The sequence below is a fragment of the Schistocerca nitens genome, chromosome 3 (genome assembly GCF_023898315.1).
Source record: "Schistocerca nitens isolate TAMUIC-IGC-003100 chromosome 3, iqSchNite1.1, whole genome shotgun sequence".
NCBI lineage: Eukaryota > Metazoa > Arthropoda > Insecta > Orthoptera > Acrididae > Schistocerca > Schistocerca nitens.
The window spans coordinates 750168623-750195798 of NC_064616.1; the positions used below are offsets into that span (position 1 = coordinate 750168623).

The 27176-nt window shown below is 40.2% G+C and overlaps 1 protein-coding gene across 6 annotated transcripts in view; it reads left to right on the forward strand.

Moving 5' to 3' along the window:
• Positions 1–27176, forward strand: part of LOC126248748 (CLIP-associating protein 1-A) — a 275249-nt gene that overhangs the window by 195755 nt on the left and 52318 nt on the right. For all 6 annotated transcript variants that reach the window (XM_049950080.1, XM_049950084.1, XM_049950085.1 and 3 more), the window contains 5 exons: positions 8652–8769; positions 13007–13156; positions 20083–20250; positions 24343–24506; positions 25030–25342. In XM_049950080.1, the coding sequence (XP_049806037.1) occupies positions 8652–8769; positions 13007–13156; positions 20083–20250; positions 24343–24506; positions 25030–25342 (913 nt within the window). The remainder of the gene's footprint in view (positions 1–8651; positions 8770–13006; positions 13157–20082; positions 20251–24342; positions 24507–25029; positions 25343–27176) is intronic.

Consider the following 27176-nt stretch of genomic DNA (forward strand, 5'->3'; position numbering starts at 1 on the left):
TAAAGCTGCATGTCCTCGGGAAGAATTACGGCTGTAGTTTCCCCTTGCTTTCAGCCGTTCGCAGTACCAGCACAGCAAGGCCGTTTTGGTTAATGTTACAAGGCCAGATTAGTCAATCATCCAGACTGTTGCCCCTGCAACTACTGAAAAGGCTGCTGCCCCTCTTGAGGAACCACATGTTTGTCTGGCCTCTCAACAGATACCCCTCCGTTGTATTTGCACCTACGGTACGGACATCTGTATCGCTGAGGCACGCAAGCCCCCCCCACCAACAGCAAGGTCCATGGTTCGTGGGGGGGGGGGGGGATTTACTATTTGATAAAAATGCTGACGTAACCTGAACCAATAACTGTCTGGGAAGGAGAAACATTTGATTAAATTTCATTCGTCATAATCAATATTTTTGGAAAGCCTCCAGCTGTTATTTATTATTTAAATAATGAATCGCTGCTCCAGTTACGTATTTTTTTCATGCTTAGCTCAATGCGTTTCGAGAAATTTTTACTTTTGTTGAGCGCAAATATTTACAGAAGTAGTTTGGGTGGTGTTTGGGTATGTGTCGTCTTGCATCTCTTGCACTGTATTCATCTGTCTGAGGTTTTCAGGTACTGGGCCTCCTCAGTTATGTGAAAACCCACACTCGCACGCGCGCCCACACACACACACACACACACACACACACACACACACACACACACACACACACACACACACACACACACACAAGACCACAGTCACTGGCCGCTGAGGCCAGTCCTCCTTTCTCTTCTGTTCCTGCGTTTCTCTTGTCACCTTACCAACCACACTGACTCTCTACTGTGTCAACTGTCTCCACCGCGCGCAACAGACAGCTACAAGACTGTGTCAATTGTTGGTGCAGCATCTCATGTCCCACATCACTCCCACTGATATCATTAATCCTATACCTTCAAATTGATCTCTCTTTCTGCATCACTTTTGCACAGTTTTGAGTGTTATTTCCTGTACCGTTCTGTGCCACGTGAACTTGTATCTTATCCTATCAACCCCTCCCCACCCCCAACGCCTTCTCCTCTCTGTTCCAGTACCAACTTCACCTAATCTAGTCACATCTTACATCTCCCTCCTTTACACTTATCCACCCACAGACCTGCAAGCCACATTACAGTCTATTTATTTACTTTTTTCTTTAATCTCATTATGTCTTTGAGCCAATTTCAGTTGTTTTCACCTTTCACAGAGCCTGGCATCAGCAGACAAAGACTGTGGTGGTTGTGTATGAGATTTGCATTTTTTTCCCCCCTGTGACACATTATCTCTGCTATATGGTCAATAGCAACAACCCTTTCCATAATTCAGTTCACTGATTTTCAAAGGTTGTTTGTGCAGATTTGACTGAAACAGAGTCTAAAACTTCATCAAAATCTGTGAAGTGTATGCAGTGGTACTTTAATAATACATGAATCTAAAACAAATTTGTGTAGTTCAAAATCATTGCCTGCGCTGTAATTTTGTTTACGAGTCGCAAATGGTCTACATCGCCATATCAAGCCATTTTGCTCCTTCGCTTGGTTAAAATCTATCATTTTTTCCTCTATCCTATGTGATTGGTGATAATTTTGAAGAATACCTTGTACATTAAAGAAATGGGCTGATAGATCTACAGTTATCTTTTTCTTTTGTCTTGCTTGTCCTCTTGCTTGTAAATGCAGAACAGTTGCAGCATTGTTCCAGCTAGGAGGAATTGTCTTCTTTTGCAAAAACTCTGCAATTTTTATTTTATATTAGTTTTTATCCAGCTTTAATAATTTCTTTTAAAGCACCATAATCACCAGACACATTTACTTTCATCATAGTTTAAATGTCTTTTTGTACATTTTCATTATCAACTGTTTGTTTCTGATTAATCTAAAATCATAATAAAAATTAAAAACGTGCACTGTGTGATCAGGCTCTGAAGACCATATGTGATCTCTCTCTATACAAAAATTTTAAATGTCTTTGGGTACTTTTCATCTTCGCTGTTACTTACTTATGATCTGTCATCTTTAACTGATGAAATGTGTCTACCAAGTAATAATTCCTACTTTTTTTTCTAAATTCCTATATTGTTTGCAATTGTTCAACACAAATTATACATTGTGTGACCTCACATACTCCTGAATATAAATATTTTACCTCTTGTTTAATTCGGTATATTTTATCATGCTTCTTTCATTATTTGCTTAAAATTCTTGGTTTCTTGTTAGTAGCTGCTATGTTCTAATTGAAATTTTCTTTTCATTTCTGTTCTCCATATGTGTGACATCTGTTACTGATTGCGTAAATATCTTTGCTAAATCATTGCCCCCTTTTGTCCATGACTGTATAACATTATTTTCCAAGGTGCCAAACTTGTTGCTTAACTGAATCTATTCTTAGAAAACAAAATTTCTCATAATCTACATTTCTGACCTGTTGGATTGGTCTGCTTCTTTCTAGCTATATATCGAACTAGTTTACTACCCAGCATAATACACACTGTTGTTGCCATTTGACTAACAAACTTTAGAATCAACAATTTAAGTGTAGCTTAGTTTGTTTCCTATCTCACATAAAGCTGTGTGTGGTGCAGCACATGCCAAGAATTGCAAGGCTAGACACTTTGACATCACTGAAGCATTGCTCCACCATTTCCTCAACACTGCTCTGTTCTTTCGTAAACCTGGTTTACTGACCATGGCACCTCGTGCAACAAATTATCCTACACTTGTTTGTAAGAAGTGGACGTGCAGTCTTGTGGAGTTAATCAAGTCTCCCACCTACATTATTTTCAAAGGTCAGGATGATGTGTTAGAGGTAAATAGAGGTAATTTTTGTAACATAAGAATTTCTGTAAGTAGACTTATGTTTTCATGCAAATTCTGTGAATCATGATGGTGGTTTTGTTTTGAATGTGAGGAATTCTTGATTTTGGCAGGACAAATGATTAACATTCAATGTATGATTTCTCAATTGATACATTTGGATACAGAATAATTCTAATGTGTGTTTAATCCTTCAGAATTTGGAATGGTAAACGGCGACTCCAGTAGGGTTATGGTTGTCAAATGTTGTGAAGAACTGTAAATAAGTATTAAAATGTTATCAGTTAGTATAATAAGTATGTATCATTAGTAACATGAGTAGCACCGAAGGCTAATATGCTGATTTTTTAATATTCAAGGCATTGTACTATTTAGTAATTTTGTGAATGACGAACATGTAGCCATACAGACCAATAGATCTCCCTCGGCATCTCTACTCCACAAGCTACCTTATTATATGTGGCAGAGGGTATTTCTGGTTCCACTATCATTTTTCTCCCGTCCTTGTTCCATTTGTGAGTCATGATGTGAAGAACGACTGATAATAAATCTCAGTATGAGCTCTGCTTCTGCAGTTTTCTCATCACTAATATTTCAGAAGACGTCTGTTAGAGGAAGTGATATGTTGCCCTACCCTTCTTGAAATGTACGACCTTTAATTTCATTTGTAAACCTCTCTATTATTGCCTCTCTTGTACTGTCTGCCACTGGAGCTTGTTGAGCATCTCTGTAATGATCGTCTGATTCCTAAGTGATCTTGTGATGTAACGTGGCACACTTCATTGGCTCTTCACTCTCTCTTCTTCTAATCCAACCTGGTAAGGACCCTACGTTGATGAGCGATGCTCAGGAATTGTCCTTGCAAGTGTTTTATAAACCATTTTTTTCATAGATGAATTAAATTTCCTTAATGGAGAGTTGGAATATCGACAGTATTATGAAAACGGTAGATTGCTGTTGGCCACACAGATGATGTACTGATAGGCACAACAAAAAGACTTTTACACATTCAGCTTCTGCTCAAAGCCTTCATCAGAAAAGAAAACATAAACACACACACACACACACACACACACACACACACACACACACAAAACAAGCAGACACACCTCATGCACACATAACCTCTATCTCCAGCTGCTGCAGACAGAATGCACGTGTCACAGTGAATGAAAGCAATAATTTGGAGTGGGGTGGGGAAGGGGGAGGGATAGAAAAGCTTGTGGTGGAGGAGACAATCCACTTGGTCCCAGTTTTGAAGCAGCCATTGAAATCAAACATGCTTTGTTCAGCTGCATGTCAAGCCACTGGGTTGTCCACTTTGCTCTTAGCCATAGTAGGATGGTGCCCCCCCCCCCCCCCCCACACAGGTCACACGCAAACACACACACACACACACACACACACATTTTACCATTGTACAGGGTGTCCATAAAGTCTGGGAACACTTTCAATTATTTATTGCACAAGTACTGAACATTGTACAGATGCCATAAACATTGCATTTTGAACTGAAACTCTGAAAGTTTTTTTTAGAAACATTCGATATGCGAACCATGAGTGACCCAGCAGACGTCAACTTGGTAATTGAATTCTTGCCATATCCATCTCAGCATGACATTGTCGACTATGGTAGTCGCTTCCCATATTCTCTCCCGGAGCTGTGCTACATCACGTGGTAGAGGCGGTACATACACCAGATCTTTCATGTGTCCCCACAGAAAAAAAAAGTCGCACGAAGTGAGATCTGGTAATCGGGGAGGCTTACACAGAAAGTTCGCTTTGCACCTGAACTCACCATGTTTGTGACTAGCACTGACTATCAGCAAATTACCAAACTACGCTGTGGCGGTATACGTGAAGGAAAAGAAAAATAAGTTTCTCTTCAAAATGACGTGTATGACATCTGTACAATGTTTGGTTCTTATGCAGTAAATAATTGAAAGTGTTCCCGGACTTTATGTAGACCCTGTGTATTATATGGTGCCAAGTGTGAAAGTAATTATATTTACGAAACTTTGAAGTGAACTTGTAAGTGATGAGTAGCAGATGATTTTCTTCATAAGAGAACATTCAGAATTTTGTAACTGCAATCACTTTACTGTTTGCTAGCATATAAAAGACAAATACATAACAGTTTTCATGTGTTTATGTTACAGTTTAAGTCACCGCTGCAACGTAGCAACTCGCATACAATGAATCAAGTTTCACACTTAAAATGTAATATAACCCACTTTACAGTGGGACTTGTTTACCGAAACGCATTGTGCATATGACAAATGAAATAAATCTGGTGAATAGCGCTGCAGTGTGTGACAAGTACTGGATAAAAAATATGAAAAGCAACATAGAAAACACTACCTGTTTATGCAATGTACTATGATTGTATGCAGTTTGTTTCAAAAATTTTCATTATGTGGCATGGAAGTGCACAGAAAATCAATTACTGCTATTTAATACATTTCTGGAGGGGGGGGGGGGATGGTACCCTTCTAACAAAAAATGAATATTCTATGTGTCCATGTGTGACTTTGGTAATTCCGATGTGACATTTAAGGTTTAGTAGCAACAGTGAACAGCAGACTTGAGACAGCACTTCTATTCACCACTAAATGAGTGCAGATAAGCTGATAGTCTTTTGTGTGTGCGCACAAAAAACGCATATTCTCTAAATTAGTGCACTAAATCTGAGGTCTGCTTTGCCTTTTATTTTCAAAATTGACAAAAGTCTCAAATATAAATAACTTACCTGGTAAATATTTCTCACATAAAGTCCTCGTGCATGGTACATCTTCTTTCGAGAATTGGTATTTCGTGATTTTGCAGCATATCTAATGAAATATTGGCTTTTGCAAAAACTTGAACATTACTTTTCCTGAAACTGTCTTTGTATTGTTTCTGTCATTAAGCACAATGTAAGCTTTCAACAATGGGTAACTGATTCTTCAAGCATAATTCATGATGAAATAGTTCACGGGTGAACAGCCAGATGTGAATGTGCAATGGGCACAGTATTTCGACAGTCAGCCACATTGCCATCGTTGGGTGTGCTGATGGTGAACTGACTGCTTAGGGACTGGTGCGGTGCTCTTCCACATCGTGTTGACACATTGCTCTAGTTCGTGACCAGGGATGCATCCTGGTGGAATCTCTGCTGTTGCTCCACTTTCCACCAAAATCAGTTCATTGTGAGATATCTCCTTCCTCTTCTTAATCAGTGGGTTCTCAGCTCTTACTAAAGACTGGTCAGCAGTTCCCATACCCAATTTCAATAATCCTTTAATGACACAGTTCCATAAGTTAGAAGTCTGTGTAGTATGGTCATAATACATTCCATACGATTGCGATAGGCAATGTTCTGCAACTGCTGACTTGTTATGCTGCTGCAATGTGGTGTTCTATTAGTGTTCTCATCAACCATGTTCAGCAGTATGCATCATCTTACCTATGTACACTGATGAGCCAGAACATTATGACCGCCGACCTACTGTCGATATAAACTCATCCAGGCGATAGCAGCATCACCTGGCGCAGAATGACTGCTAGTCAGACACTTGCACGGTACAAATATTGTCAGTGATCGTACTGTCTATGTGTAGAATGGGAATGCATGTGATCTATCCAAGTTATATCCAGGGCAGATTGTGATGGCCTGGAGGCTTGGTACAAGCATTTTGAAAACTGCACGACTTGTTGAATGTTTGAGGACTGCTGTGGTAAGTTTCTTAAACATGTGGCGAAACCAAGGTGAAAACACGTCCAGGCGTCATAGGGTTTGGCGGCCACCCTTTATTACAGATGTCAGACTTCGTAGGCTGGGCATACTGGTTGGTTAGTTTGGGGGTGGGACAGTAGTGCCACAGGGAAGTGTGATAGGACCACTCTTATTTTCTATATGCATAAATGATTTGGCAGACAAGGTGAGCATCAGTCTGCTGTATGCTGATGACACTGTGGAGTATGGGAAGATGTCATTGTTGAGTAATTGTAGGAGGATATAAGATGATTTTGAGAAAATTTATAGTTGGTGTGATGAATGCCAGCTAGTTCCAAATGTAGGAAAATGTAAGTTAATGTAGATGAGTAAGAGAAACACTCCCGTATTGTTCAGATACAGCATTAGCACTGTGCTGCTAACGTGGTCACTTCAATTAAATATTTATCTGTAATGTTGCAAAGTGATATGAGATGGAATGCGGACATAAGGACTGCAGTAGAAGGCAATGGTCGGTTATGATTTACTAGAAGAATTTTAGGAAAGTGTGGTTCATCTGTAAAGAAGACTGCATGTAGAACAGAAGTATGACCCATACTTGGGTACTACTCGAATCTTTGGGATACCCAGTAGGTCAGATTAAAGGAAGGCATCAAAGCAATTCAGACCAGTGTGCTAGATTTGTTACTGGTAGGTTCGATCAGCATGTGAATATCACAGAGAGTCCCTGGTGGGAGGACTGTGTTCTTTTCACAGAATACTATCAAGAAAATGTAGAGAATCAGCATTTGGAACTGACTGCAGATTGATTATACTGCCGCTGACGTACATTTCGTATAAGGACCATAAAGATCAGGTAAGAGAAATTAGGGCTCGTTCAGAGGCTTATAGATAGTCATTTTTCCCTCACCACATTTATTAGTGGAACAGCTAAGGAAATGAATAGTAGCTACTCACCGTATGGAGTAGGTATGTAGATGTACATCCATATTTGCATATTTGGTAACACTACAGAATGCAGATAGAACCAACAAGATAGTAGAAGCAGAACTGAACTATATGCTTGCATTCCAGGAAGACTTCTGGTTGGGTAGCTGACTGGAATAGGTGAATCGATAGAAATCGAATGATTTTGACATGCAGGTTGGGTAGCTGACTGGAATAGGTGAATCGATAGAACTCGAATGATTTTGACATGCAGTGATCGCTTGCTAGTCGCTAACAATAACATTATGTTTAAGGCCTCACTAAAAATAACATTATGTTTAAGGCCACTATCTCTACAAAACCAAAGGCAAAAGGGTGAATTAATGATAGCTGAAATGTTGAGTGTAATTGAGTTTGAAATCAACTTATTTGATGATGTATTTGATACGTTTAATTGTGTTGTCTTATGGCTGAACAGTAGCAACTACAAATTTATAGGCCGTACTGGTCAACATCTTACAATTTTTATCAGTTTTCAGTTACTCCCATCCTGTTCACTTAGATACATTTTTTTCACAAAGTAGCATTTATTAGGTAGTTTGCATTTTGAGCTGGAATTTGCACAGATATTAGCATTTAACTCAAATGTGAGTTTTTCAGGTCCATAGTTAAAGCATATTGATGTACCAGTTAAGACATTATTTGAGCATGTGAATGTATGTTTAATTTTCTTTCCTTATTACAGACATTATTATTTAATTTGTGTAATATATCCTATGTCTACCATAACTCGTTCTGTTATTTTGAAAGTAAAACTAATGGTAACCCAAAGGTTGGTATGAATATTACAGCGTTTTGCTATCCATTATGATTCATTAGAGATTGTCTCCCTATTACATTTTCTATGAACAGTACTTGGTGATATGAAAAGTACAGTTGAATTTTAGTAACAACAAACCAGACTTAGTATTGTTTTCAGGAATAAGAAGTACAGAGCTTTAAAAAAGGGAATGACTGAATGGGAAAAATAAATTTAACTGTAATACTCTTGAAATATGTGATGTGATTTAAGATATTTTATACAAATGTGACTTATCACTCTGTGATGTTGCGTTTTTCAGTATTTATTTAAACTATACTCGTAATAGAATTTGTTCTGAACTTGGAATTTGTATTTTCTACAGAGGGAGGTCTGGACATATTGGCAATGTGAGCGATCGCCAAGGACAGTCCCGACCAGTGATGGCCCAAAAAATATTACAACAGAGTCGGGAAGCTGAGTCTGCACTAGCTGATGCCTTGGTAAGTGTCCCATTGTTATTTTGAGTGTATTGTGTCACTATTTCTTTCTTTGTTTGTGTGTACTCCTGTGTAACATAAATACATGTGCTAAGTCTGACAGTAGTTCGTAGACATGTAACTCTTTCTTTAGATTACATTTCTAGAAATGGAGAAGGGCCAGAACACTCAGATGACTACTTGTGATCTAAATACTATGTTTACTTGTTGGTATAAAAATTCCCTTTTTGAAACATGCTGAGTAAAAATCAAAGCATAATTTTGCACTCACTTAAAAAAAAGAACTAAATATTTTTTTATAAGCCTTAAGGCTACAAATATTTTTTTTGGCAACACACGTAACTACGAGGAAACTGAACGTACAGTTTTCAGCATTATGAAAACTGGCATGAAATACACAGAAATAAAAGCAATTCGTTCTCTTCAGTTTCACTCTTACTGTTCGTATTCTTGTAAGTCACATTTTACAAAAAAATTATTTTTGAAATTAACATTTTGCACATAAGGTAACTTAGTATTATTGTTTTATCAAATTTCTAGAATAACTAATGAAAATGTAGAGGTAACAACTCACCAAATAGTAGAAGCGTTAATTGTCTTTAATGCATTCTAAGTGTGTTACAGTAGAACCCTCATATATCTTAACTGATCACACACTATGACAGATTCACACTACACTACCCAGGTGTTAAAATGCTATACTGTGTTTAGTAAGTACTCAAATATGCAATAAATTTAAAAATTAATCTAATAACTGAAAATAAATCACACCTGTTTTAAGCTCATAAAAATAATTCATAAATGAAGGATGTACTCGTCTGACCTGCTGCAAGAACACAAAGACTGCCTCATTGACATCCTAACCAATACTTCAAAGAAATTCTCAATACAGTCAAAGTCAATAAATACTGTGTGTACCGAACTACTTTGGTCCTTCGCTTTCAGTATGTCATGTGCAAAATATGTTAGTTAGTTTTACATGACCAATGTTTTCAGAATGTACGGTGGTTGGCAGACGAGGTCATTCTCTTTGAAGTACCTCATTATGTTTAAGCTCAGACTGTCCTACAGCAGGTGGATGTCAATGAAACTGAACAGTAGTTTTGTGCATCACTTCTGCCGCTCATCTTGTCGATGTGCATGATGTGTGTTTTCTTCCAGTCACTGGGCACAGTAGTCATCCCCCCTCCTGCAGATTCATGAGACATTATGCTTAAAAGAGGGACTGACTCAGCCACAGAATTCTTCATAGAATTTTATAAGGAGTCTATTGGGTCCTGGAACTTCATTCAATAGGAAGAAACATTTGGGAACAAGAGTTCCACATTTCTGCTTTTGGTTTACTACCCTCTATTTCAATTCCTGTATCATCCATGAGTTCCTGGACACTAACTATGACGCTGCTTATAACCTTTACATATGACCAGAATTGCATTGGATTTTTCAAGATTCTGTAGCGATAGTCATGGAAGTTTTCCCTCATAGCCCCGTTGACAAGGAAATGTGCTTTATTCAGCATCCGTCTGCAGCCTAACATTCTGTTTTACATCTGCTATTCAACAAATATAGATCTACATCTACGAACATAATCTGCATGATACTGTATGATGTACTTTCCATTCCACTCGCAAATAGAGCGAGGGAAAAACGACTATCTATGTGCCAAGTAGCATATGTTTCTTTAGGTTTACATAAATTGTATACCATGAAGGATCTCCTCCATCACATGCTGTTGTACTATTTGTTGCCATGAGATGTAATATACTTCCCTCATTGAGCGGGCTTCTGTAGTACTTGTTCCTTTTTTTTTTAGAGAGAGAGAGAGAGAGAGAGAGAGAGAAAGCGATTAGTATTGTTTCAAAGTTTTTCTGTCATGTCAACCCCTTACAAAATTGTAATTTTCCCAACTGATCGCTGGATGATTAAAGTCTCCTGCTATGATTACAGTATGGGTGGGAAATGTATGTAATACTGTGGTGAGGGGATGGTTCTGGTGGGCAACAGAGCAACTCCTAAGCTTACACTCACCCTTGAATCTGACTCTTGTCCACACCATCTTGAATGCAGCATCAGTTTTTATCTCAGTGAAATTTCTTGCCTACTGTGATGAATACACCACCTCAATTTACCACTAACGTATCCTTTCGATATACACTTTGATTTACCCTGAAACTCATACTGCTGTACATTAACACCTGATCACTAAGATTGTAATTGTCTTTTTCCGAGGGGGACATTTCTTCAGATCTTAGACTAAAACTTCAAGGCCTCTATAGCTATCATTATCTTAAACTGGGTCAGTAATCAAATTGAAATAATAATAATAATAATAATAATAATAGTAGTAGTAGTAGTAGTAGTAGTAGTAGTAGTTAACAATAGCTTGTGTGCACCCTGCACCCAATCAGCAACTTGTGTAGCAGCCTCTGATGTGTAGCAGACCCCTTATCAATTTAGGAAAACTCTACAGTTCTCAATCTGCTGGCCCAAGTGTTGGAAGTCTGAGCCTAACTTGTTGCACAACCATTGAAATCTCTGGTTCAAACCTAGCACTCAGCTAAGAATCAGATGGCAGCGATCAGTTCTGAGGGCAGCGCTGTATATTGTGAAAGTCATTGCTGTTCCATGAACAGGATGTGTCTTCTCACTTCTATCTGCTGGTTGCTAGAATGATCAAAGTACAACCTTGGAATTGACAAGTAATGATAGATTCAGTATTTCCTGGAAAGGAGAAAGTATCCCTGGGAGAGGATAGTGCATAAGGCACTTTGGTGAATCTTGTATGTTTCTCTCTCTGTCAGAAGCCAACCCAGAAAACTCCTTAAAGCAGCTTCCAGCCAACTGAAAGCGGTTAGAACAATTTCCATATGTTTAGAAATATTAACTGGCTGAGTCTGGGCCTGTTAATAGCATTTACTATGGTGCTGCAGTGTGTCTCTTGCAATATTTTTTTTCTGTTTAGCAAATAAATTACTTAAAATTAGGGGTGCAGCTTCACTTTTAACTTTTGGATCTGTTGCACTTCAAAAATTAGAAGTTCTGTTTAAGAACTGAAGTGTTTTCAGCCAGTATTTGATTTGTTTTATGATGATAAAGAAATTGTAATCAAATTTTCTGATTCTTTCAAGCTGTTGGAACTTTCTGTCTCAAACTTCTGTTTTGTCAAAATTATGCTCACTAATCAACCTATATAACAAGGTTTGAAAAAAGCATACCTTTATGACTGCTACAGGCAGTATGTACTGTTATTGAGAGGAAAACTGAATGGAATGCAATTTGATATTTATAGTAGCAGAAAAAAGTATAAACATATTCAAATTACGTAAGTACCTACACTCCAAGTAAGAAACTAAATGCTTCTGATAAAATCTGTAGAATGCACAACTGTAGCTTGCAGCTATTGATATACTATGAAATATATTGTACACCTCACTCAAACTTCTAAAATTCCTCAAAACAGGTTCTTTAATTAAAATAGATGTAAACTGAAATTATGATCGTTCAAGTTAGGATGCTACTACCAAAGTTCATAGAATGCTTAAAGTGTAGTTTACAACCGATGAATTACATATTCTGATATAAACACTTATAGTTAGTGTGGTTAAGGCATTAACACCATGTTCAGTTTGTACATAAAATGTTAGGCTCTTGATATTCGAAGCAAACTTATCTGCCACACGTGATCTCATCACAAAGAATAACTGGAAGTGGGTTTAAATATATTGAAGAAGATAAAGTGGTGACTGTAAATTTATTTACTGCAACAACCTAATGAGGTTTTGGAAAGAATCCACATAATGAGGAAAGAGAGAGACCTACGTCAGACAATGTGTTTGTCTGTCATCAGGGCAACCGAACCTAAATATTTTGTGACACTCCTAAAATGAGCTGTTGTCATCTTACAGCCCTTGTCTAGTCTTGTGCGATTCCTTTCTCTTTACAAAAGTAAACAAAATGTTCAGCCGACATGGTTTTGACCCTCTCAGAAGTGATGGTGTTTGCTTGGATAAAAATGTCTAGGTTAATATCTTAGGAAGGTATATTGTGATTTTGAGAGGACCAGTAAACATATGTGAAGGAGAGGATTTAATGGTTTGCTGTTAAGGTTTTGGAGAACCAGTAATTTGCGGTACTTTCTCAGAACATTCATTGTAATTGTTGTTTTAATTGTTGTACATTTAAGTGTTAAAATACTTTATACGGCTATTCTTACATCAGCAACTCTCTTACTTCCAAACAGACATTCGACTCGGTTGATGGAAATGAAGTTGGCAGCCGAGTACCACTCAGCCGCAAGGCATACAGATCATTTGATGATCATTCAGATGACAGTGAGACATCCAGTGTGTGTTCAGAGCGATCTCTTGATTGCTACAGGAGGTCTGGTGATGTAAGTTTTATATTTTTCTGCTCGTCTTTCGTAGCATTTGAAGGAAAATGTCTGTTTCAATTGTCAGCTTTAAAGAATTATTAAGAGTAACCTTTTAGTAGTACCAGTATTTACAAAATATATTCAAAATATTCTGTACTTAATTATTGTATGAGAGTTCAGTGAGAGTGGGAAAAGGGAGAACAGGATGACTAACACAGAAAAATGATCTAAAACTAGGAAGTGGAGTATCTCCATTGCTTTTCATTGTGATGATGGATAATATATGTTATGTCACAAGTGACAATTGGGATAGGAGAGAGAATAATAACAAAACTGTTTGCTGAAAATTTAATGGTTCTGGGGACCAATTAGAAGGAATTGCAGAAACAAGTAAACCACCCATCTGCAGGAGACTGTACTTTAACTATGTAAAACGTAGAAACTTGGGCTTATAGCACTATCTATTATGATTTTGGAATTTAAATGCATTTTATTTCAGGTATGTACACTTTGTTTTATCATGTCTTCCCCCCCCCCCCCTCCCCGTTTTTTCTTTACAATAGATGTTCTGTTTTAATAATGAGATGGTGTGTAATTTGCAAACTCGATGTATATGTGATAGGTTACTTGAAGTGTACAAAAATCATTAATCTGTGACGGCTCTAAGCACTATGGGACTTACATTAATCTGTGATAAGTGTACGTGTTAAAGCTATGCAAATTTGACTGAAATTCTTTCATTTCATTATAATGAACAGGTTTCTTCTATTTTCTAATCAAAATCACTTGAATATTGTTCTTAAACAATAAAAACTTTGCTTATTTTGATGGTAACAGATTTTTCACTTTTTCACGATAGGCCTACCTTTCATTTTTCAGAATAAATATGCTTCTTTAGGTAGTGACTGGGCCAAACATCTCACGAAATAAGCATCAAACGAAAAAAACTACAAAGAACGAAACTCATCTAGCTTGAAGGGGGAAACCAGATGGCCCTATGGTTGGCCCGCTAGATGGTGCTGCCATAGATAAAACGGATATCAACTGCGTTTCTTTTTAAATAGGAGCCTCCATTTTTTATTACATATTCGTGTGATACGTAAAGAAATATGAATGTTTTAGTTGAACCACTTTTGTCGCTTTGTGATAGATGGCGCTGTAATAGTCACAAACGTAAAAGTACGTGGTACCACGTAACATTCCGCCAATGCGGACGGTATTTGCTTCATGATACATTACCCGTGTTAAAATGGACTGTTTACCAATTGTGGAAAACGTCAATATTGTGTTGATGTATGGTTATTGTGATCAAAATGCCCAATGGGCGTGTGCTATGTATGCTGCTCGGTATCCTGGACGACATCATCGAAGTGTCCTGACCGTTCGCTGGATAGTTACGTTAGTTAAGGAAACAGGAAGTGTTTAGCCACATGTGAAGCATCAACCACGACCTGCAACAAATGATGATGCCCAAATAGGTGTTTTAGCTGCTGTCATGGCTAATCCATACATCAGTAGCAGACAAACTGCGCGAGAATTGGGAATCTCAAAAACATCGGTGTTGAGAATGCTACATCAACATTGATTGCACCCATACCATATTTCTATACACCAGGAATTGCATGGCGATGACTTTGAACGTCGTGTACAGTTCTTCCACTAGCCACAATAGAAATTACGGGATGATGACAGATTTTTTACACGCGTTCTATTTAGCGACGAAGCGTCATTCACCAACAGCGGTAATGTAAACCGGCATAATATGCACTACTGAGCAACGGAAAATCCACGATGGCTATGATAAGTGGAACATCAGCGATCTTGGTGGGTTAGTGTATGGTGCGGCATTATTGGAGGAAGGATAATTGGCCCCCATTTTATCGATGGCAATCTAAATAGTGCAATGTATGCTGATTTCCTACGATTTCCTACGTAATGTTCTACCGATGTTTCTACAAGATGTTTCACTGCATGACAGATTGGCGATGTACTTCCAACATGATGGATGTCCAGCACATAGCTCATGTGCGGTTGAAGTGGTACTGAATAGTATATTTCATGACAGGTGGATTGGTCGTCGAAGCACCATACCATGGCCCGCACATTCACCAGATCTGACGTCCCCAGATTTCTTTCTGTGGGGAAAGTTGAAGGATATTTGCTATCGTGATCCACCGACAATGCCTGACAACATGCGTCAGCGCAATGTCAATGGATGTGCGAACATTACGGAAGGCGTACCACTCGCTGTTGAGAGGAATGTCGTTACACATATTGCCAAATGCATTGAGGTTGACGGACATCATTTTGAGCATTTATTGCATTAATGTGGTATGTACAGTTAATCACGCTGTAACAGCATGCATTCTCAGAAACGATAAGTTCACAAAAGTACATGTATCACATTGGAACAACCGAAATAAAATGTTCAAATGTACCTATGTTCTGTATTTTAATTTAAAAAACCTACCTGTTACCAACTGTTCCTCTAAAATTGTGAGCCATATGTTTGTGACTATTACAGCACCATCTATCACAAAGCGAAAAAAGTGGTCCAACTGAAACATTCATATTTCCTTACGTATTACACAAATATGTCATAAAAAATGGGGTTTCCTATTTAAAAAATGCAGTTTGATATCCATTTGACCTATGGCAGCGCCATCTAGCGGGCCAACCATAGCGCCATCTGGTTTCCCCATTCAGTTTTGTTCTTTGTAGTTTTCTCATTTGACGCTTATTTCGTGATATATTTGGCCCCGGTCATGATCAATGGACCACCCTTTATATCTCTAACTTCAGGAAACTCAGTTAAATTTTTGGCCATTTACATGATTTTTTTTAAAGAACCTTTAATGTTTTCAATTTTTTGTTGTTTGAATTTTTTTCTTATTTTTTGATTATGTAACCCATATAACTTCAAAAAGTGAGTTTTTGAGCAGCTATAAAAGTTTTCAAGTGAAGTTGTTCAGTAGATTATTTGTTATCACAGTTTTTGTCACTGGAGTGTGATCCCCCCCACCCACTACCTCCATCCCCCAATGTGTCAAGCATGTTGCTCCATAAAAGTGTGTCAAGTAAGGTTTACAATAATTAGATTGATCTTTTTACTTGTTTTCTGTTCTTTTTATGATACAAGGTATATATATATATATATATATATATATATATATATATATATATATATATATATATATATATATATGAGTAGAAAACTGTAGACAGTAGGGTTTAATTGTGCTTTCTACAGAAATCTAATTTGTTTTTGTTTTTGGAGTATTTGAATCGAAGCGAGCTTCGAGGTGTGTTGTAGATCCAGTTTTTACCACCATAAACAGTTTGTTAACATTGTAGTTTCATCATCATTTTGACACTACTTTTTTTATTAATTTTTTGTTTATAGTATCACCTTTTGGTACTCAGTGTCACGAGACACTTAACAGGGTTGTATCTTTCACCATAACACACTACCACTACACCACCAGCAGTGTCACTGCCATTAATCATTACTGTTTTGAAGGTATTTGTAATGATCAGATTTATAACATTGAACACAATTGAATTAATTTAAATTTGTTGATCATCACACTTTTGAATAGTACTTGTGGAACTGTTGTCCCAAACATTTGCTGTGCTGTCATGTGAGTAGATGACATTCCCTTTGATGGGTGTTTATGCCTGTAAAATCTCTCTTCTTCCGCATCAGTCTCCTCTTCTCACTGTGTAACTGCTCTTCTACGTAATAAAGATTTTTTATATTCTCCTGCCATATATTTGCTCATTCTTTGCACATAATCATGTCCCCACAAATGTACTTTGTAAGTGGTTTCCCAAATATTATGTTTGAAATTTTTATATATGGTGACTCTTTTCTTGTGAACTAGTGTTTTCTGTTGCCCTACAAGTTCTTTCTCTTTTACTTTGATTTTGCTTATTTCTCATTTTGATTTCGTATTAACCATCTAGTACTGTTGTTTAGCAATCACGTCCTTTGATTCCATATATTTCCTTATTTCATTGATGAGTGCCTATATTTCATCAGTAATTCGTGTCTTATAGCCACCTCTGCCTTTAATGCTTCTATGCTTGCCTTACCAGTCTTTGTAATTCAACTATTTGAGTACTTGGCATTGCCTGCATACCCCATCTCTCTATCCATCTCCTCCTACCCCGTTCTTTGCCCATCTACTCCTTCCTCCTATCTCTGTCGATCTGCTACCCCCCCTCTTCTGTCCGTCTCCTCCCCACCTGTTCTGTCCGTCTCCTCCCCACCTGTTCTGTCCGTCTCCTCCCCACCTGTTCTGTCCGTCTCCTCCCCACCTGTTCTGTCCGTCTCCTCCCACCTGTTCTGTCCGTCTCCTCCCCACCTGTTCTGTCCGTCTCCTCCCCACCTGTTCTGTCCGTCTCCTCCCCACCTGTTCTGTCCGTCTCCTCCCCACCTGTTCTGTCCGTCCCCTCCCCCCCTCTTCTGTCCGTCTCCTCCCCCCCTCTTCTGTCCGTCTCCTCCCCCTTCTTCTGTCCGTCTCCTCCCCACCTGTTCTGTCCGTCTCCTCCCCCCCTCTTCTGTCCGTCTCCTCCCCCCCTCTTCTGTCCGTCTCCTCCCCCCCTCTTCTGTCCGTCTCCTCCCCCCTCTTCTGTCCGTCTCCTCCCCCCTCTTCTGTCCGTCTCCCCCCCCTCTTCTGTCCGTCTCCCCCCCCTTCTGTCCGTCTCCCCCCCTTCTGTCTGTCTCCCCCCCTCTTCTGTCTGTCTCCCCCCCTCTTCTGTCTGTCTCCCCCCCTCTTCTGTCCGTCTCCTCCCCCCCTCTTCTGTCCGTCTCCTCCCCCCCTCTTCTGTCCGTCTCCTCCCCCCCTCTTCTGTCCGTCTCCTCCCCCCCTCTTCTGTCCGTCTCCTCCCCCCCTCTTCTGTCCGTCTCCTCCCCCCCTCTTCTGTCCGTCTCCTCCCCCCTCTTCTGTCCGTCTCCTCCCCCCCTCTTCTGTCCGTCTCCTCCCCCCCCCTCTTCTGTCCGTCTCCTCCCCCCCTCTTCTGTCCGTCTCCTCCCCCCCTCTTCTGCCCGTCTCCTCCCCCCTCTTCTGTCTGTCTCCTCAGCCCCTCTTCTGTCCGTCTCCTCACCCCCTCTTCTGTCCGTCTCCTCCCCCTCTTCTGTACGTCTCCGCCACCCCCCCTTCTGTACGTCTCCGCCACCCCCTTCTGTACGTCTCCGCCCCCCTTCTGTACGTCTCGGCCCCCCCCCTTCTGTACGTCTCGGCCCCCCCCCTTCTGTACGTCTCCGCCCCCCCCCTTCTGTACGTCTCCGCCCCCCCCCCCTTCTGTACGTCTCCGCGCCCCCCCTTCTGTACGTCTCCGCGCCCCCTCTCCTGTACGTCTCCGCGTCCCCTCTCCTGTACGTCTCCTCCCCCCTCTCCTGTACGTCTCCTCCCCCCTCTCCTGTACGTCTCCTCCCCCCTCTCCTGTACGTCTCCTCCCCCCTCTCCTGTACGTCTCCTCCCCCCTCTCCTGTACGTCTCCTCCCCCCTCTCCTGTACGTCTCCTCCCCCTCTCCTGTACGTCTCCTCCCCCTCTCCTGTACGTCTCCGCCCCCCTCTGCTGTCCGTCTCCGCCCCCCTCTGCTGTCCGTCTCCGCCCCCCCTCTGCTGTCCGTCTCCGCCCCCCCTCTGCTGTCCGTCTCCGCCCCCCCTCTGCTGTCCGTCTCCGCCCCCCCTCTGCTGTCCGTCTCCGCCCCCCCTCTGCTGTCCGTCTCCGCCCCCCTCTCCTGTCCGTCTCCGCCCCCCCTCTCCTGTCCGTCTCCTCCCCCCATCTCCTGTCCGCCTCCTCCCCCCATCTCCTGTCCGCCTCCTCCCCCCATCTCCTGTCCGCCTCCTCCCCCCCTCTCCTGTCCGCCTCCTCCCCCCTCTCCTGTCCGTGTGCTCCTCCACCTCACTGTCCGTGTGCTCCTCCCCACCCCCTCTGTCGGTCTGCTCCTCCCCACCCCCTCTGTCGGTCTGCTCCTCCCCTCTCTGTCTGCTTCTCTCCCATTTCCTCTTCTTCCTGTGTTTGTCTGTCTGCGCCCCCCCCCCCCCCCGCTCCCCGTATCTCCTACTCAATATCTCTGTCCACCACCTCTGCTTTCCTTTCCCTGTTCATCTCCTCGTCTGCCCTCTTTCAGTTCATTTCTTCTTCCCCCCTCTCTCTCTCTTCATTTCCTCCTCCCTCTCTCTATACCTGTATCTTCCTCCCTCTGTTTCTGTCCCTCTCCTCGTCTTTCCTTTCTCTGTCCATCCCCCCCCCCTCCCCGCCTTCCATTTTTTACGTTCCCTTATCTCTGTCCATCTCCTCCACTCCTCATATCTCTCCATGGTATCACCCTCTTCTCAATAGGAGGCTGGTGGATTTTACTCCCACAGTATCTCTTTCTAGATCGTAATTAATGTGTGTACCAAATTTATTTGAAATTGTTCCAGGGGTTTAGGATGAGCCGTTTACCTGTAGCATTGCCCACATATGCACATATTAAATATGTTTAACATATATTTAATGTATTTTATATGTATTTATACACATATTTCACTTGTATCTGTAGAGAATTTCACCCTGCAGGTCCATTTTCATGCAGTTCAATAAATAGTGTCCAAGAATTTGTCTCCCTTAACTGTCATCATCATTAATATTTTTACATTATTACCATATGTATTGTTTTACAAGTAACATTCTGAGAACATGTCTGTAGAATCATCTTCCATGGCACACAGTTTTTTTTAAATCCATTGATGATGCCACAACTTTAAGTGGCACAATTTTAAAATTTGACAGAAATAATAAAAAAGACCCATTTGAGTATACTTGTGTAATTAATTGTCTCAAAATAAACACGAACTTAATTTGTTTTTCACTGGAACATGGAGACAAAGTATTATAATGTGTTTTAACATGTTACAGTTGGTACACTTTTTTGTTTCTTTTCCCTGTAGAACATATCGGACATCATAAACAACTGTGCCAGCACACACTGGAATGAGCGTAAGGATGGGCTGGTCTCATTACAAGCATATTTCCAAAATGAAAACAGACTGAGGCGCGTTGAACTCCAACGAGTAACTGAAATTTTTACCAAAATGTTCATGGACTCCCATACAAAAGTAAGTTTAGACATATTAATATTTAACTTTGTCTTTCTTTTCAACAGTAAAGGTTGATTTAAATTTTATTTTATTTAGACTTAGAATTGATGTTTTGAACAAATGTATTTTTGTTGTATCCATGTTCAATTCAAAACACTTTGTTTATACTAACTGCTTTCTCTTAAGTTGTATTTATGAACCGAGTTAGATTGCATCTTGTGTGTATAGTCAGGTGACAGGAATAATGTCCCTTGACACTACCCACACTTGGAGCGCATCGTGTGGGGGGACACTCAGCACTAGTCAGAGCCTAGGAATTTTTAAATATTGCCATAGGGCACTACCATAAAGATCCAATCTCATCAACCATGAGGAGCCAATCTCATTAACTCTTATATAATGTACAATGCTATTTTGAGGAAGAAAGGGATAATGACGGACCACTTACACTGTCTTCGGAAGTCATAGAATGAGTAGCAGCTGCTCTGAAAACTGAAGCGACCTCTGTAAGGATAAAAACGAGGAAGAGAGTACTGGAGATCTGGAGGAACCAACTGCTGCTATTTGGACTCCATGGCAGTGCATGCTGCTAAAACAGTAGAACTGGATAATGTTAAGGAGGGTGCACTTTAGGGACCTGTGAGACTATTACATGCAGAAAGAATATCCCACCCAGAAGAAGCTGCTTCTCTCACTACAAGGCAGAGTGTTGAGTTGTTTTCCAGAGAAAAAACTCAGCCTTTTAGTGATACTAAAAAAGTTAAGTTTTTCATGAAACGTTTTCTGCATGAACCAAAGGATATCATTGTGTGGAGAGGCCATTTTTGAGGGAAATAACCTAGTGCAGACATTAAAAAATCATTTGATTGGACAAAATATTGGTAAGTGCTGGTCGTTCCCTACTGACTGTGTGGAATTATGACATCACATGAGGAACGATGAAAGCTCCAGTTGGAAAAGGCAGTCAGCTCAATCTTTTAACATGCTGGAGCAATTGGTGGGTTTGTTCCAAATGCTTTTATTATCCTCCACAGTTGTTTACATCAAAGAAATCGGGGGGACTATAGCATATAAATGTCGGCAAAAAAATTTAAAGAGTGGTTCTTCCAAAAATAAGAACTCCCTGTAATATAATGCACCATACCACTTCGTGCAGTTAAGTAGAGCCCCTACATGCTGCAGCATCAGGAAGAGTGACATTATGGATGGGCTAGGAAGAACTGCAAAGATTCATTTGACAGGGAAATGAAGAAGTCAGAACTGCTGTCATTCGTGAAAGAGCATAAATCACATAATACCGTTTATGAAATTGACAAAATTACTGAATGCAATGGTCATATGTTCCAACTTCCACCTTAGTACTGCCGTTTCAATGCAAATAGAACTTGTGTCACCTCAGTTGAAATCATGTGTTGCAGACTGAAATAAAACTCTTAAAATTAAAAGATGTCGAATTTTCTGCATGTGAAGTATTGGGCAGTAACACGATCATAAAGTGAAACAATACTGTCTAACATACGTGGTACATCTGGGAAGAGGCATGACAACAAGAAGGTGCTCTGTAACAAAGAGTGGAAGAGGTTATAATAAGATTAGGGGATGATAGCAGCAGCAGTGAAGATGGGGACAATGACATAGGAGATGTGGATAATGATGACACTCTTTGAAGACTGTGGAGAGTGCCCTTTTACATAGCTGCTGGTAAGAGATGAATCTATGCATTAAAATATGCATTCAAATACTGAAACATTGTAATCTTTACTTTTCCACAGCATATATTTCCAAACTTTCTCTTTATAAAAACAAAGAGAGTATGTCTTGATCCTCTGAGGTTATTAGCATTTTTTTTTCACACTTCACTAGTATGGTATTGAAACAAACTTACAATTATCTGGTGTGACAGCAAACAGCCGCATAGTAGCATTGGTAACATTGCCGTTGGCTGTCACAGATTTTCTTTCAGTGACCCAATTATACCTCTACAGTTCCCAAGCAGTCTTACCTCAATTTATGGTGGAGAGTACTTTGGTATCACTATAATTTGCATACTTTCATGTTCCATTTGCAAATTATGCACAAATGGATGATTATTGGTAAGCCTCTGTATGAGTTTGCATTTCTCCACCATTCCTAGCACAGTCATTTTGCGGTGTGTGTGTGTGTGAGAGAGAGAGAGAGAGAGAGGAGAGGAGAGGGGAGAGAGGAGAGGAGAGGAGAGAAGAGAAGACACACACATTCTTACTTTTCAAACTCATACACACACAACCATTGTCATCTCTAGGCTCTAAGGCGTGATTGCAATTGGGTCTGATATGAGCAACGATCTTTGGCGAGGTTGGTTGTCAGGATGCAGAAGAGACATGAGGCAGGGAGGGGAGAGACAGCAGGGTAGTGGCCAGTGGTGGGGAAGATGCTAGTGCTGCCAGTGTGGGAGCATGTGAGGACATGGTGGTGCAGAATAGTGAACTGCTATTTGCACTGTTGCGAGTTTGCGCTGGGGGGAGAGGGGGGGGGGGCAGAAAAGGAGAAAGGATTATGTAGGTGAACTGGTGGATAGAAGGCTTCATTGGGAATAAGGAAGGGGATAGTCAGGTGGACAACAAGGACTAATGAAGGCTGAGTCCAGGGAACAAAGGAATTAGTGGTGTATATGGAGGGGGACTGCTCATCATTACAGAGAAACAAACAAATGAACACTCTCACCCTTCCCTACTACTGGGTTCCACCCAGAACTGGAGCTAATGAATCTGTTCTCCACCAAGATTTTGCATACTTCTTGTCACACTCTGAAGTGATAACCCCTCCCACTGTCTGATATTCCAAAATGCACACAATGGACACGACATCCTTTTCTTCCCAACTCCACTCTTGTTCCCAATCCCTCTGTATCAGGCTCATATCCTTTCAATCAACTTGCATCCAAAACCTATTCCTTACATCCTCCTCCCACCACCTATTCCAGTCCTGTCACAGGCATCTCCTACCCCATCAGCGGCAGGACCACTTTTGGAAGCAGCTGTACGATCTATGATCTTAGCTGGAACCACTGTGTCACATTCTATGTGGGCATAATCACCAACTAGCTGTCTGTCTAATTGAATGGCCACTGCCAAACTGTGGTCTAGAGACAGCTGGACCACCTAGTTGCTGAGCATGCTGTCCAACACAATGTGCTTGACCTCAGCGACTGCTCTGCAGTCTCTGACTTGTGGATTCTTCCCACCAACACCAGCTATTGTGAATTGCACACGTGAGAACTCTCCGTGCAACATATCCTCCGCCGTGCCGTTGACCTTCACTAATCCCTTTCCCTGCACCTGTCTATCCTCTTCCCAGCTCCCACTCCAGCCCTGCACACACCTTACATCCTCGCAGAACGTCTGTATAGACCTTTCCCCTTCTCTACTCCCCCCCCCCCCCCCCATTCCCTCCTCAAGCACAATTTCCTGATGCGGCACCTAGTAGCCCACTATCCTGTCCCTACACGCTGCCACACGCAGCACTAGCACCTTCCTCAGTATGTAACATGCTATCCCTCCCCCTCACTGCTCTGCACCTCTTTTGTACCACAACTACCTACCACAAAAAATATGCAATAAAGAAAACGTGGTTCCGCCTTGGACAAACACAGTTTCTCTTGTCTTACTAGCCAAGCGTGTTTCGGAGAAGTTTTCCTATCTTCAGTTGGTTTTATTTATTATCTTATTATTACATATTTGTACTCACAAGTCTCTTTGGTATTTGTAGTACAGATATAATTATTGCCTTCCGTTATGTTATTTTTTGTAGATCTTGTGTTTTCGTGCTTCTGCAGGATGTCTAACTGAAGATGGAGAAACTTCACTGAAATGTGGTAGTAAAACAAGAAAAATTGTGTTTGCTGAAGGCAGAACCAAATTTCTCTCATTATATATTAGGAAACAAGTGCAGACAAAGAAAGAGATTCAACGACAAAATGATCACCACACACACTCCTTTGTCATTTATTTACTAGCTTATTGACTATTTATCATCACTCTGTTGACAGTTTTCGTTTTATCAATTATTTGTTTCTGTTCTGCGTATAATCTTTTTTACTGATATTCTCAAACTGTGCTTTGAATTTTGCAGGTCTTCAGTATGTTTTTGGATACTCTAAATGAACTAATTCTAGCACATAAAGATGATTTACATGACTGGATATACATTCTGCTTACACGTCTCATGAATAAACTTGGTGGAGATTTGCTGGGTTCAATCCAAAATAAAATACACAAGTCATTATCTATTGTAAGGTAAGTGTTATATATTTTAAATTTGCAAAATGTGTTATCTGTTCTGTGTTGAAGTAGGTATTCGGATTTGAGTTTTACATTACTACGCAACTTAACAAATTCTGTTGATGTAAGACAATAGTAGCTTTCATAATTTTGCGCTTTCATATTCAGAGCTAGCTGGGGAATCTTAGCAGCAGAAAACAAGAAAGAGGTGCAACTACTCATTTTAACTATGAAGGGGAGCTTTATATTGATGCCCCCCCCCCCCCCCCTCACCTGTAGCAGCACACATTTTTATTAAATGTTTTATCTGTGTTTTTAGTCACGTGTTCTCTCCCTCCCACCCTCCCTCCCTCCATAATCATCTACAACTATATTTAGTTTTAAAATTTTCCATTATAATATTTTTAAGATGCACTTGTAACTTGCCAAAGTGGTGTCAAAGTTTTAAATCTCATTTGGCTATGTGTGCTGCTGTTTTCTAAGTTTGCTTAATATTTCTAATAATATTGTTTTTATATTTTCTTGCTTTATCCTGTAGGGAATCATTTCCACTGGAACTCCAAATGAATGCAATTATAAGGTTCCTGGTTGATCAGACTCAAACACCCAATTCTAAAGTTAAAGTAGCTGTTCTTCAATACTTGGCCCAGCTTGCATCCTATATGGATGCCTCATCCTTTAACCCAGGTGCCCGAGAAGCAGCTGCGGCTTTAGCAAAAGTAATCAGTTGGACAAATGATCAGAAATCAGCTGAAATCAGAAAAGCCGCTCAGAATGCTCTGATTGCATTATTCAACCTGAATACACCTCAGGTGACAATGATTTTGTCATCACTGTCTCCAGATTACCAGGTAAGCATACATTATCAGGAAACACTTTCACTTATACATTGTTTAATTATGTGTAGCTTGAAACTTCATGTAGATTAGCTTGTGTGGTAATTAATAGTGATAATGTTAAGATTTAGGACACTCGATGTTGAACTAATTATTACTGCAATTCTGTTCAAATTCTGCCTCTGTATGTATAGCATTATGACAAACATTAATACTTGATGCACACTATTTCTGCTATGCTGTGAGCTTTGTTTGACCTTTTTTTCCTACTGAGATGACTATTTTTGTGAAAACCATCAGTGAACATTGTGTTAACACATTGCCAGTATAATAATGTCATGTGACGAGGGCCTCCTGTCGGGTAGACTGTTCACCTGGTGCAAGTCTTTCGAGTTGACGCCACTTTGGTGACTTGCGTGTCGATGCGGATGAAATAATGATGATGATTAGGACAACAGAACACCCAGACCCAGCCGGGAATCGAACCCGGACCCTTTGTATTGACATTCTGTCGCGCTGACCACTCAGCTACCGGGCGCGGATATTGGCAGTTATTGTCCTTTCTGTAATTTTGTGTTGTGTTAAACATCTTGATTCCTGTAGTGATTCAAGCAACAATGTAGAAATCTGTTTTACCATTACATTTATATTTGGCAAGCCACAAATCATGCATGGCAGGTTTTACTTATCACTAGTATCACTTCCGCCTGCCCCACCTTGTTCACAATCAAGTGTAATATGATGTGGGAGAAGAATGAGACCCCCACCACTTGTCTGTTACCTCCAGTAATTGTTTGTTCCTGACTCCAGTGGCAATGTCGACGTCAAAGCTCAGTGTTCTGCTCTCTCGGCCTTTTTTGTCAGCTCTCCTGACCTTGGAGCCACTACTTCTCACTCCTGTAGCTCCTCAATTGGTATCATGAAGCTGAGTGCTCCCCATTTCAGTCCTCATACTAAGGAAAAATCCCAGCAGTACCAGAAATTGAACCCAAGTTGTCCACATAGCAGCCAGAGCTATCGAGATAGACACCAGGGCAATATGATCAACACAGTTTATATTAGTATGTTATGAGAATTTTCTAGAAAAACACATTACACAAAATTATTTTGTTCTGTGGTTAAAGATGTTCAGAAAGATGTAGAAAAGTTTTTTATAAATTGCTGAGGTGAACAAGAAAGTAACGGACAGCATATTTTTTTTTTTTTTATTTATTTATTTGTGATTGGGGTGATTCAGTAGGGTAAGCTGTTGGTTATAGTTTGTTGCTGTCGCACTCAGTCTTATTGTAGCATGGCAGCTATGAAATCTGTATATCTTTTATGGAGACAAGTTCTTTACTAAAGGCTGTAATCTCTAAGTTCATTACTCTTGATCAAACGCAGTCCTAAGAAATTAAACCAAAATTATGCCATCTATTACATAATGATATTACACATGTACGCAATTTATACCTGAGAAGAACAGTGTTGTGTTTTATGCAAAACTTTTAACATTTTTTGCTCGTTTCTCACTCTTTTGTTTCTTTTCATTTCCCCGTCCCTCCGCCAAATAATTGTATTTTTTCCCATTAAATAGTGAAATATTGCTGAAATGTTCAATCTAGTTTGTAATCAACTGTCCTTAACTGCCGTTGAATTCTATGTTCTACACTCCTGCCTGAAAATATAATACATATAAATTAAACAGTGGCCAGTATGTGCTTCAACAATTGGTCAGTTTTGTATCCTCATGTTTCTGGCCTCACACCTTAATGAGGTCTTTGAACTTTGTTCGGATTAGAATACAGTGTGCAATTAAATGGTTTGCTAGTGTATCAATTGTCACGTGAGTGAGCTATGAAGTAGTAGA